At 42.2% G+C, this 13,855-nt stretch overlaps 1 protein-coding gene across 1 annotated transcript in view; it reads left to right on the forward strand.

Annotated features, from left to right (window-relative positions):
- Window positions 1-13,855, forward strand: part of LOC143775128 (protocadherin gamma-B4-like) — a 144,696-nt gene that overhangs the window by 77,740 nt on the left and 53,101 nt on the right. Inside the window, exons 2-4 of the mRNA XM_077262972.1 lie at window positions 9,833-9,909; window positions 10,340-10,419; window positions 10,512-10,700. Coding sequence (XP_077119087.1) covers window positions 9,833-9,909; window positions 10,340-10,419; window positions 10,512-10,700 — 346 coding nt within the window. The remainder of the gene's footprint in view (window positions 1-9,832; window positions 9,910-10,339; window positions 10,420-10,511; window positions 10,701-13,855) is intronic.

Consider the following 13,855-nt stretch of genomic DNA (forward strand, 5'->3'; position numbering starts at 1 on the left):
ATTATATACGTAACAAAAAAGTGTGAAACAACTGAAAATATATCTTATATTCTAGGTTCTTCAAAGTAGCCACCTTTTGCTTTGATGACTGCTTTGCACACTCTTGGCATTCTCTTGATGAGCTTCAAGACGTAGTCACCGGGAATGGTCTTCCAGCAATCTTGAAGGAGTTCCCAGAGATGCTTAGCACTTGTTGGCCCTTTTGCCTTCACTCTGCGGTCGAGCTCACCCCAAACCATCTCGATTGGATTCAGGTCTGGTGACTGTGGAGGCCAGGTCATCTGGCGTAGCACCCCATCACTCTCCTTCTTGGTCAAATAGCCCTTACACAGCCTGGAGGTGTGTTTGGGGTCATTGTCCTGTTGAAAAATAAATGATAGTCCAGCTAAACGCAAACCGGATGGAATAGCATGCCACTGCAAGATGCTGTAGTAGCCATGCTGGTTCAGTATGCCTTCAATTTTTACTAAATCCCCAACAGTGTCACCAGCAAAGCACCCCCACACCATCACACCTCCTCCTCCATGCTTCACGGTGGGAGCCAGGCATGTAGAATTCATCCGTTCACCTTTTCTGCGTCACACAAAGACACGGTGGTTGGAACCAAAGATCTCAAATTTGGACTCATCAGACCAAAGCACAGATTTCCACTGGTCTAATGTCCATTCCTTGTGTTCTTTAGCCCAAACAAGTCTCTTCTGCTTGTTGCCTGTCCTTAGCAGTGGTTTCCTAGCAGCTATTTTACCATGAAGGCCTGCTGCACAAAGTCTCCTCTTATCCGTTGTTGTAGAGATGTGTCTGCTGCTAGAACTCTGTGTGGCACTGACCATCCTGGCACTGTCCTGTCTATTCAGTAGGACTATCAGCTGTGTATCCACCAGACTTCTGCTCAACACAGCTGATGGTCCCAACCCCATTTATGAATGCCAAGAGTGTGCAAAGTAGTCATCAAAGCAAAAGGAGGCTACTTTGAAGAGCCTAGAATATAAGACATATTTTCAGTTGTTTCACACTTTTTTGTTAAGTATATAATTCCACATGTGCTAATTCACAGCTTTGTTGCCTTCAGTGTGAATTTACAATTTTCATAGTCATCAAAATACAGAAAAATCTTTAAATGAGAAGGTGTGGCCAAACTTTTGCTCTGTACTGTATATATATATATATATATATATATATATATATATATATATATATATATATATATATATATATACACATATGCACTATCATATGTAAAAGATATATATTACTGTGCTTCCAGGTGTCCAAACAGTATGCTACATATCCCATAATAGAGATTAAGAGAACAAAAAGTATACTGAAGGGGATGTATATCTTCCAGGAGTGAAAAAAGTGCAAATATAAATATCAATCACTATATATGATAATTTAATTAATTCATGAATAAAGTCTAATTCATACTGAATGAAATCTAATAGCACCAACTGACAAGTGTCATATACAGTAAAAATGAAGGAACAATGAATAAAGTGTAAAAAGAAAAGAACACCAGGAAAGTAAATGAATGTAGATCCTATAGAAACAATGGCTACTATATGTCCAACCAATGTACAAGTAAAAGAGGTATGTTACCTAACAGGGAAGAAAGCTCGGGTGCGGCGCACACCCCGACACGCGTTTCTCTTTTTTTTGTACATTTGTACATTGGTGTTTAATATCTGTTTGTTTGGTGAGCTGTAGTATTTATTGGTACCATTTTGGCTATCATTGCTTCCAAGACAAAAGCAGGACTCATCACCGAAGAGGATAGACCTCCCTTACAGGATCCATTGCCATCTAGCTCTGTACCATGATAGCCTTAAAAAAAAGCTGGTATCAGGTTAATGGATCACCTGGACATCTGGTTCGATTCTTTTGACCGAATTCTACTCTATCCTGTTAATCATTTGCTAAAATGTCCAATACAATTTAGGTATATTTTTATTTATTTTTCAATGTTTAAAATGACCAATAATACCACATACAAGGGACAAATACCTCCGCACCATGACCAGACACCATATTACCACCACATAGTGACCTATAATACCACATACAAGGAACAAATACCGCCACACCATGACCAGATCACATATTACCACCACATAGTGACCGATTAATACTACATACAAGAGACAAATACCACCACACCATGACCAGACACCATATTACCACCACAGTGACCAAATAATACTACATACAAGGAATAAATACCGCCACATCATGACCAGACAACATATTAACACCACATAGTGACCTATAATACCACATACAAGGAACAAATACAGCCACACCATGGCCAGACCACATATTACCACCACATAGTGACCAAATACTACAATACTGATCATTAACAAAAAAATCACTATACTAATATCACCATAAGTGCCATTATACACAGGAGATCTGTGCTTAGTATGCAGTGTCTGTGTACAGGTAATACAGTGATCAGGGCCATTATGCACAGGAGCTCTGTATATAGTGTCAGTGAACAGGTAATGCAGTGATCTCCAGTGACATTATACACAGGAGCTCTGTATATAGTGTCAGTGTAAAGTTAATCCAGTGATCACTGGTGACATTGTACACAGGACCTCTCTATAAAGTATACAGTATATGGTGTGAGTGTACAGGTAACACACTGACTCACCAGTGACGTCTCTAGCCCTGCTGTTGTGTTACTTGACTTTTCCTCATTTGGGGGGACCTATCTATGAGTATGGGTTTTTTTTGTGTTTACTTTTTGCTACACGCCAATTTGTACACTTGTCGTGTTTGGGTCATAGTGACCTGGCATCATTTTTTACAGCTGTGAGGCCATATTTTCAGTGAAATAAAGGAGTTATAACCTCAGTTGGGTCTATTTCTTGCATCTACTAATGTATATCAATTTATTTATTTCCTAAATTATTTCAATGTGGTCGTACACGCGCTCTGCCGGGTGTATGCATTGAGATCTGCGCACCATAAAAATGGCTTTATACTGATTATTTTTGGTGCACAGTCTATACTAAAATGTAGAGCGCATCCAGAGAGATCACCAGGTGTGCACTACACGTGTATATTCTGCGCAGAACGTGCTGTGTAAGAGGGCCTTATTTTGTAAAGCTGAGCTCTAAAGGCCTGCAAATCATTTTTCTTGGCTAAGTAAGTCTGTATTCCTGGCTTATCTCCTTGTTTTCAGAACGGAAGGAGCAGCAGGCCTTGTACAGAGCATCCAGCAACATGCTCAGGAAAGTGAAACCATGGCCTCCACAAGCACTTCTACCCCCATGGCCTCTACCAGCGGTGATTCCAGAATAAAAAGAAAAAGTATTACATGTTCTGGATGCAAACAATTCTTATGCAAAGCCCATGTTTATTGTTCTTCATGCAAGAATACATACATTTATATTACCATGTAAATATGTTCAAATTGAAGTCTTTATTATCTTTAATTTTATATCACAAAATGTTTGATTTGCTTGTTTTGGTTTGTTTTTTTTACCACATATGTGTAGTTTGCTATTTCTCGTTTTGCTTATTACTAAGTTTTTTTTTTAACCCCTTTACCCCCAAAGGTGGTTTGCACGTTAATGACCGGGCCAATTTTTACAATTCTGACCACTGTCCCTTTATGAGGTTATAACTCTGGAACGCTTCAACGGATCCCGGTGATTCTGACAATATTTTCTCACGACATATTGTACTTCATGATAGTGGTAAAATTTATTTGATATTACTTGTGTTTATTTGTGAAAAAAATGGAAATTTGGCGAAAATTTTGAAAATTTCGCAATTTTCCATCTTTGAATTTTTATGCAATTAAATCACAGAGCTATGTCACACAAAATACTTAATAAGTAACATTACCCACATGTCTACTTTACATCAGCACAATTTTGGAACCAACATTTTTTCTTGTTAGGGAGTTATAAGGGTTAAAAGTTGAACATCAATTTCTCATTTTTACAACACCATTTTTTTAGGGACCACATCTCATTTGAAGTAATTTTGAGGGGTCTATATGATAGAAAATAACCAAGTGTGACACCATTCTAAAAACTGCACCCCTCAAGGTGCTCAAAACCACATTCAAGAAGTTTATTAACCCTTCAGATGTTTCACAGGAATTTTTGGAATGTTTAAATAACAATGAACATTTAACTTTTTTTCACAAAAAAATTACTTCAGCTCCAAATTGTTTTATTTTGCCAAGGGTAACAGGAGAAAATGGAACCCAAAGTTGTTGTACAATTTGTCCTGAGTACGCCGATACCCCATATGTGGGGGTAAACCACTGTTTGGGTGCATGGCAGAGCTCGGAAGCGAAGGAGCGCCATTTGACTTTTCAATGCAAAATTGACTGGAATTGAGATGGGACGCCATGTTGCGTTTGGAGAGCCCCTGATGTGCCTAAACATTGAAAGCCCCTGCAAGTGACACCATTTTGGAAAGTAGACCCCCTAAGGAACTTATCTAGATGTGTGGTGAGCACTTTGACCCATTAAGTGATTCACAGAAGTTTATAATGCAGAGCCGTAAAAATAAAAAATCATATTTTTTCACAAAAATGATCTTTTTGCCCCCAATTTTTTATTTTCCCAAGGGTAAGAGAAGAAATTGGACCCCAAAAGTTGTTTTACAATTTGTCCTGAGTACGCTGATACCCCATATGTGGGGGTAAACCACTGTTTGGGCGCAAGGGAGCGTTCGGAAGGGAAGGAGCGCCGTCTGACTTTTCAATGCAAAATTGACAGGAATTGAGATGGGACGCCATGTTGCGTTTGGAGAGCCCCTGATGTGCCTAAACATTGAAACCCTGGACAAGTGACACCATTTTGGAAAGAAGACCCCCTAGGGAACTTATCTAGATGTGTTGTGAGAGCTTTGAACCCCCAAGTGTTTCACTACAGTTTATAACGCGGAGCCGTGAAAATAAAAATTCTTTTTTTTCCCCCAAAAATTATTTTTTAGCGCCCAGTTTTGTATTTTCCCAAGGGTAACAGGAGAAATTGGACCCCAAAAGTTGTTGTCCAATTTGTCCTGAGTATGCTGATACCCCATATGTGGTGGGGACCACCATTTTGGCGCATGGGAGAGCTCGGAAGGGAAGGAGCGCCATTGGAATGCAGACTTAGATGGAATCGTCTGCAGGCGTCACATTGCGTTTGCAGAGCCCCTAATGTACCTAAACAGTTGAAACCCCCCACAAGTGACCCCATATTGGAAACTAGACCCCCCAAGAAACTTATCTAGATGTGTTGTGAGAACTTTGAACCCCCAAGTGTTTCACTACAGTTTATAACGCAGAGCCGTGAAAATAAAAAATCTTTTATTTTCCACAAAAATTATATTTTAGCCCCCAGTTTTGTATTTTTCCAAGGGTAACAGGAGAAATTGGACCCCAAAAGTTGTTGTCCTATGTGTCCTGAGTATGCTGATACCCCATATGTTGGGGTAAACCCCTGCTTGGGCACATGGGAGAGCTCGGAAGGGAAGGAGCACTGTTTTACTTTTTCAATGCAGAATTGGCTGGAATTAAGATCGGATGCCATGTTGTGTTTGGAGAGCCCCTGATGTGCCTAAACAGTGGAAACCCCCCAATTATAACAAAAACCCTAATCCAAACACACCCCTGACCCTAATCTCAACGGTAACCCTAACCACACCCCTAACCCTGACACACCTCTAACCCTTATCCCAACTGTAATTGTAATCCAAACCCTAACTCTAACTTTAGCCCCAACCCTAACCCTAACTTTAGCGCCAACCCTAACCCTAACTTTAGCCCCAACCCTAACTGTAGCCCTAACCCTAGCCCCAACCCTAACCCTAGCCCTAACACTAACCCTAGCCCTAACCCTAGCCCTAACCCTAACCCTAGCCCTAACCCTAACCCTAGCCCTAACCCTAACGCTAGCCCTAATCCTATCCCTAACCCTAACCCTAACCCTAACCCTAGCCCTAGCCCTAGCCCTAGCCCTAGCCCTAACGGGAAAATGGAAATAAATTAATTTTCTTAATTTTTTTAATTTTTCCCTAACTAAGGGGATGATGAAGGGGGGTTTGATTTACTATATATAGTGGGTTTTCTAGCGGATTTTTATGATTGGCAGCTGTCACACACTAAAAGACGCTTTTTATTGCAAAAAATATTTTTTGCATTACCACATTTTGAGAGCTATAATTTTTCCATATTTTGGTCCACAGAGTCATTTGAGGTCTTGTTTTTTGCAGGACGAGTTGACGTTTTTATTGGTAACATTTTCGTGCACATGACATTTTTTGATTGCTTTTTATTCCAATTTTTGTGAGGCAGAATGACCAAAAACCAGCTATTCATGAATTTCTTTTTTGGGGAGGGGCGTTTATACCGTTCCGTGTTTGGTAAAATGGAAAGCAGTTTTATTCTTCGGGTCAGTACGATTACAGCGATACCTCATTTATATCATTTTTTTATGTTTTGGCGCTTTTATACGATAAAAACTATTTTATAGAAAAAATAATTATTTTTGCATCGCTTTATTCTGAGGACTATAACTTTTTATTTTTTCTTTGATGATGCTGTATGGCAGCTAATTTTTTGCGGGACAAGATGATGTTTTCAGCGGTACCATGGTTATTTATATCCATCTTTTTGATTGCGTGTTATTCCACTTTTTGTTCGGCAGTATGATAATAAAGAATTGTTTTTTGCCTCGGTTTTTTTTTTTATGGTGTTCACTGAAGGGGTTAACTAGTGGGACAGTTTTATAGGTCGGGTCATTACGGACGCGGCGATACTAAATATGTGTACTTTTATTGTTTCTTTATTATTTAGATAACGAAATGTATTTATGGGAACAATATTTTTTTTTCTAGGAATTTTTTTAAATTTTTTTTTACACATCTGAATATTTTTTTTTTACACTATAACATTGCTCCGGGGGGGCATCATGTTATAGTGTAAGATCGCTGATCTGACACTTTGCTGTGCACTGTGTCAGATCAGCGATCTGACATGCACTCCTGGAGGCTTCCCGGCGCCTGCTCTGAGCAGGCGCTAGTAAGCCATCTCCCTGCAGGACCCGGATGCAGCCCCGCGGCCATTTTGGATCCGGGTCTGCAGGGAGGAGGAGGTAAGAGAGGGTCTCAGGGAAGCATGCCGGGAGCTCCCTCCCTGCGCAATACTTCCCTATACCGCCGGAACACTGTGTGTGAGCGCTCATGGCACATAGTGCCGGATGTCAGCTGCGATAGTCAGCTGACACCCGGCCGCGATCGGCCGCGCTCCCCCCGTGAGCACGGCTGATCGCGCTGGACGTACTATTCCATTCTTGGGAAGTAGGGCCCACCCCACATGGACGGAATAGTATGTCCAATGGTAGAAAGGGGTTAATAAAAAAAAATAGATTTCAATTTCATTTTTCTTTTTTTTCATTTCCAAACATGTTCCCATACAGTCTAGTAAGCAAAAGGTATAAAAATACCGTATATACTCGAGTATAAGCCACCCCGAGTATAAGCCGACCCCCCTAGTTTTGCCACAAAAAACTGGGAAAACTTAATGACTCGAGTATAAGCTTAGATGCACTACACCAGATGAAGGGAAAAAAAGCAACATAGTGTTGCTATGCATAGTAACAGGACCCCCAATTGAAAACAGTATCCTCAAAAAATAAAATACATGACTGCAGTAATAATATCCCTTTATTAGCCCCTAGGGTAATAATATCCTTCATCCTGGCCCTCTTGTGTCTCATTCCTGGCTCCAGCCATTTGTTCTCCCATACCTCACTGTCTCCATACCTCCATATCTGTCTCCATCCTGCCCATGATCCTGCACCACATGTCTGCATCCTGCACCATATCTCCATCCTGCCCCATGATACTGCACCATGTGTCTCCATCCTGCCCCTTGTTCCTGCCCCATCTGTCTCCATCCCTCCCTATCTGTCTCCATCCTGCCCCATTATCCTGCACCATGTGTCACCATACTGCTCCATCTGTCTCCATCCTGCCCCATCTGTCTTCATCCTGCCCCATGTTCATGCCCCATCTGTCTCCATCCTGCCCATGATTCTGCACCATCTGTCTCCATCCTGCACCATCTGTCTCCATTGTGCCCCATCTGTCTCCATTCTGTCAGTTGCATGATCATGAGGCAGGATGAAGACAGATGGGGCAGGATGGAGACAGATGGTCCATGTTTCTACATCCTGCCACCCAAACTTATTGCAGCTTGCCACTTTCAATATAAAAGAAAAAAAAAACACTTTCTCCTTACCTGGCCGCGGTCCAGCGCCGACGTCCACCCTAGGCATTTCAAGCGCATACTCGCTGGCGAATCACAATGACGTCATACCCCGGCGACGTGTGCACTGACATCAGCTGCCAGCCTCCTATTGGCTGGCGGCTTTTAACTATTGCCGTGTGGGCCCGCACGCCTATACAGTTTAGCTGAACCTGCATCTCGGTCTCAGGATCAGTTACTGCACTGGCAGACGCCTGCTGCTGGGGCCCGATGAGCAGAAGAGGCAGGACCCATTGTGGGCCCCCTCTGCTCATCGGGCCCCATACGCCAGTCAAGGCAGTAATGCCCTGATGGCGGCCCTGCCTAAACCTCATATTTATTGAACATGCCTTTCCTAGGTGACAACACTTCTATTCTTAATGTAAATTACACAATAAAAACTCCCTTGAGCAATCCAACTAGATAATAAGATATCATGACATCACAAAATGCAGTGAAGTAGAAGCAATTAAAGGGTTTTTGGTAAACGAGGACATATTGTTAGAACCCAATTCCTGGGACCAGCACGAATGGTTAGAACAAATGGGACACTGGTCCTTCATATCATTTACCTGCAAAGTATTGCGCCTCTCATCTGTGCAGGGAATTACAACACATCTCCATGTGCTAAAATGGTGTCAAAGGGGAGTTACATATAGTAAAATTCACTATAGTGCAATAATACCGTCATGTCCCTTTAAATTATCAGTGACTTCTGTCACCATGGCAATAAACAACCAGTAGGATTGTTAGATTTGAATTTGAAAAAAATACAAACGTCAGTTATTCTCAGTCTGTTCTATCTCAGCAGAGAGTGAAGACGGACACCTGCGGCCACCGCGACATTTCAGGTACAAACCTGTAATATTATATAAGTGACGGCTGATTATCTCATCACATATTCACACAGAATAACCCGAGATGTTCTGTTACTAATTGTTCTTATTTACCCCAATACTTCACATACAGACATGTACATGATGAGGAGCCGGCGGCTGATACTCCGCTGTCACCACTTGTCACATCTTATTGGATGGGTCCAATATTTAACATCAGCTCCGTCCTCCATAGAGAACGGCGCCTGCAGAGCGGAGAACGGACCGAAGTCGTTTATTCTGAATATTCCTCCATTAAATAAAGTGCTCCATATACAGCAAAAAGAAAAGTCCAGCTCACCATAGTCGTTGTCCCAAGAAGCTCGGAGCACGGAAACGCTGTGTCATGATATCATGATTAAGGGTGCTGTGCCACCTGAAACGCGTAGATAGTGTTTTTATCACATTGTGCTGATGTTTTATCCTCTGCTTCTGATATGAAGTGAATAAAGTACCCAGTTTTTACTTTTTCACCGTCTCGTTGAGCTGGAATTTCTTTTTTCACTCCATATACAGCACAGAATAATGGGGGAGGGCAGACATTGGATATAGAACCGTCATATCCTGCACATTGCCCAATGTTGCCTTTGCCCCGGCAATGCCTCCTAAACACACAGACTGTGTTTCCCAACGTTTCCAGTAACAGTACACCCTGGTCAATGAGCCCAAAACCTATTCTGACTGTTCTGCTATTTTACAGGACTTTGATAGATTTCAACACGAGTGAAGACCACAGCGAGACCATGTGGACCGGACCTTCATCCTGCGTTGGATCCGGTGAGATTCCTCACACTGTTAGACGACCATTCTCTGTCCTGTGGTCAGACGGCTCCCAACGGCTTCAACTTTCTTTATCTTTGGGATGTGTCAGGTTTCCATTAATTTTGGGGGGTAAATATAGACCTGCAGATATTTGCTGTAAAAAATACCAGAAGGCTAAACTGGTCCCCAACAGAGGCTGAGATCGCTGGTCTGAGCAGAACGTGAGCTCCGTAGGTAGAGAGGGGAATCCTATCACTGGCCATGGAGGCTACAGAAGGATTGCATCTTCCATGTACAAAACACATTTTCTAGCTTCTTCTTACTGACATTTCTGCTTCTAGCACTTAGTGGGATGGTTAGCGATATGGCGATCAGTAGTGCCGCTCTGTCACATCCTCTCTGTACGGTCATGGGTGATCCTTATATTTGGTTCTTTTCTCTGCAGATGATATCACACCGGAGGAGGCATTCAGAAGACTGGCCTTCTGTATGAAGTTTCTGCCGTCACCCCTCTACAAGATGGAGGTTAGTGAGAAGACTGTACTGCTGCCTTTAATTTTACAAGGGTGTATAGGAATGTCTAATTACATGAGTAACTTAATCTGCTGTCTTCTTAGCGCCTCATGCCGACCAGCCCAGAAGCCCAGAAGAAGTATACATTATGGCACGAATATGAAGAGCAGCCTGCACCATCCATGAAGACCAGGATCACAGAGCAAGAAGCAAGAGCAATGCGGGCTAAAGTACTGTGTATGGACCTGGATGAAGAGCAGGGAACCCAAAAAGAAGAAAGGAAGAAAACAGAGGTCAGAATCACAATTAAGATCGGCGCCAGAAGAGAGACCACAACAGAGGCAAGAAGAAGCAGCAGGACAGAGGCCAGAAGAAGCAGCAGGACCACGCAGTGCCACATCCTCCAATACATCAACCAGTATTTGAGAGGAAAGAAGAACATCATCTGGACAATCCTGCTAGGACCTCTCAGCCGATAACATCACATACGGCAAATACTGGGAGGTAAGTATAAAAAAGAATAGTAATAAGAGCGGTATAATAATATTAGAGCAGCAGTATATTAATATTAGTAGGAAAAACTGTAATATTAGCTATCATAGTAGTAACAAGAAGTAGTAATTATAGTAAAAAATAGCAGAAATAAAAATGTAAAAGTAATAATATTAATAGTTATAACAGCAGGTTTGATGTCGCAGTAAGTAACAAAGGGACCTTATTATTGGTAGGGGCGTAGCATTAATAATAATTAATAATATAAACAATTAGTTACAGTAGTATTAATAGGTTATAGAGAAGTAGTTGTCATAACAAGGTAGTCAGCTAGTATTAACCACTATTCTATTAATATAACACAATATACACATTTTATTAGAATTAGGCGGCTTGATCCAGGGTTCTAGGACTGATCGCCTTTTCCCGGGGTCAAGAAGGAATTTTTCCTTTCAGACACAGATTGGCTGAAAGTGTCCAAGGGTTTTTGCCTTCTTCTGGATCAAAAGCATATACATAGTATAGTAGTAATATTTATAATAGAAAAGGTACAATAGTCTTTTTATAGTAATAGCAAAAAAAATAAATAAAGCTGCAATGGTAGAATATTTATAATAAGGAAGAAAAAGGACAAAAAGCAGAAAATAATTATAATAGTTATTAAATTAGTATTTTAATAATACGCATATAGTAATGATTTTAGTTTTAATATTAGAATAAACATTACTTAGAATAGAAACAATAATAATAATAATAATAATAAAAAATAAATAATAATAGATAATGTGGGAGGATAATAATAATCATAGTATTAGTAGTAGGGTTTGATCCAGGGTTCTAGGACTGATCGCCTTTTCCCGGGGTCAAGAAGGAATTTTTTCCCTGAGTAACAAATTGGCTGAGTGTGTCCAGGGTTTTTTGCCTTCTTCTGGATCAACAACTTTAGACATAGGGGCTTTATTTATACCGGTTAGTGTAGTGTTAGTGTAGGGTCCCATCTGAAGAGGTCGCCTTGTCGTTGGCAAATGGGCTCGCACAATTTGATCAAAATGTGCGCTAAGAACCTCACGTTTCTAGGAGCTGTGTAATAAATATTATAAATATTTGCGCTGGCAAAATTTTGTTTCCTCTTTTCTTTCTGCTTTTGCATTGCGACTACAGCAGCTGCTCCTGCACATTTATTTCAGTTTGGTTGTGTTAGTTTACTTTCTTTCTGGATTAACACCTTTAGACATTATGACCTTGCAACTATTTAGTAATAATTTATCCCCTTCCCGACCTTTGATGCCATGTAGGCGTCATGAAAGTCGGTGCCAATCCGACCTGTGACACATATGTGGCATCATGGAATGATCGCGTCCCTGCAGATCGGGTGAAAGGGTTAACTCCAATTTCACCTGATCTACAGGGACAGGGGGAGTGGTACTTCAGCCCAGGGGGGTGGCTTCACCCCCCCGTGGCTACGATCGCTCTGATTGGCTGTTGAAAGTGAAACTGCCAATCAGAGTGATTTGTAATATTTCACTTAAAAAACTGGTGAAATATTACAATCCAGCCATGGCCGATGCTGCAATATCATCGGCCATGGCTGGAAACACTTATGTACCCCCCCAACACCGCCGATCTCCTCCCCGGTCCTCCGTCCGGTGCTCCGCTCCCCTCCATCGTCCTGTCTGCTTCCCCGTCCTCCTGCCCGCTCCCCCCCTGCTCCGATGCCACCACCCATCCTCCGATCCACCCCCCATGCTCAGATCCCCCCCTCATACTTACCGGGCCTCCCGGTGCCCGTCCGTCCTCTCCCTGGGCGCCGCCATCTTCCAAAATGGCGGACGCATGCGCAGTGCGCCCGCCGAATCTGCCGGCCTGCAGATTCGTTCCAGGTATAGTTTGATCACTGTGATATAACCTATCACATTGATTAAAATAAAAAAAATAGTAAATGACCCCCCTGTATCACCCCCATAGGTAGGGACAATAATAAAAAAAAGAAAATATTTTTTTTTCTTTTTCCACTAGGGTTAGGGTTAGAACTAGGGTTAGAACTAGGGGTAGGGTTAGGGGTAGGGGTAGGGTTAGGGTTAGGGCATGTGCACACAGTGCGGATTTGGCTGCGGATCCGCAGCGGATTGGCCGCGGATCCGCAGCGGATTGGCCGCTGCGAATTCGTAGCAGTTTTCCATCAGGTTTACAGTACCATGTACACCTATGGAAAACCAAATCCGCTGTGCCCATGGTGCGGAAAATTCTGTGCGGAAATGCTGCATTGTATTTTCCGCAGCATGTCAATTCTTTGTGCGGATTCCGCAGTGTTTTACACCTGATCCTCAATAGGAATCCACAGGTGAAATCCGCACAAAAAAACACTGTAAATCCGCTGTAAATCCGCAGGTAAAAGGCACTGCGATTTTTCAAAAATCGTGCGGAAAAATCTCACACGAATCCGCAACATGGGCACATAGCCTTAGGGTTAGGGTTGGAATTAGAGTTAGGGTTGGAATTAGGGCTAGGGTTGGAAATAGGGTTAAGATTAGGCTTGTGGTTAGGGTTATGGATAGGGTTAGGGGTGTGTTGGGGTTACAGTTGTGGTTAGGGTTGGGATTAGGGTTAGGGTTGGGATTAGGGTTAGGGTTGGGATTATTGTTACGGGTGTGTTGGGGTTAGGGTTGTGGTTAGGGGTGTGTTGGGGTTAGGGTTGTGATTAGGGTTATGGCTACAGTTGGGATTAGGGTTAGGGGTGTGTTGGGGTTAGTGTTGAAGTTAGAATTGAGGGGTTTCCACTGTTTAGGCACATCAGGGGTCTCCAAACGCAACATGGCGCCACCATTGATTCCAGCCAATCTTGCGTTCAAAAAGTCAAATGGTGCTCCCTCCCTTCCAAGCCCCGACATGCACCCAAACAGTGGTTTACCCCCACATATGGGGTACCAGCGTACTCAGGACAAACTGGGCAACAATT

The sequence above is a fragment of the Ranitomeya variabilis genome, chromosome 5, assembly GCF_051348905.1.
Source record: "Ranitomeya variabilis isolate aRanVar5 chromosome 5, aRanVar5.hap1, whole genome shotgun sequence".
NCBI lineage: Eukaryota > Metazoa > Chordata > Amphibia > Anura > Dendrobatidae > Ranitomeya > Ranitomeya variabilis.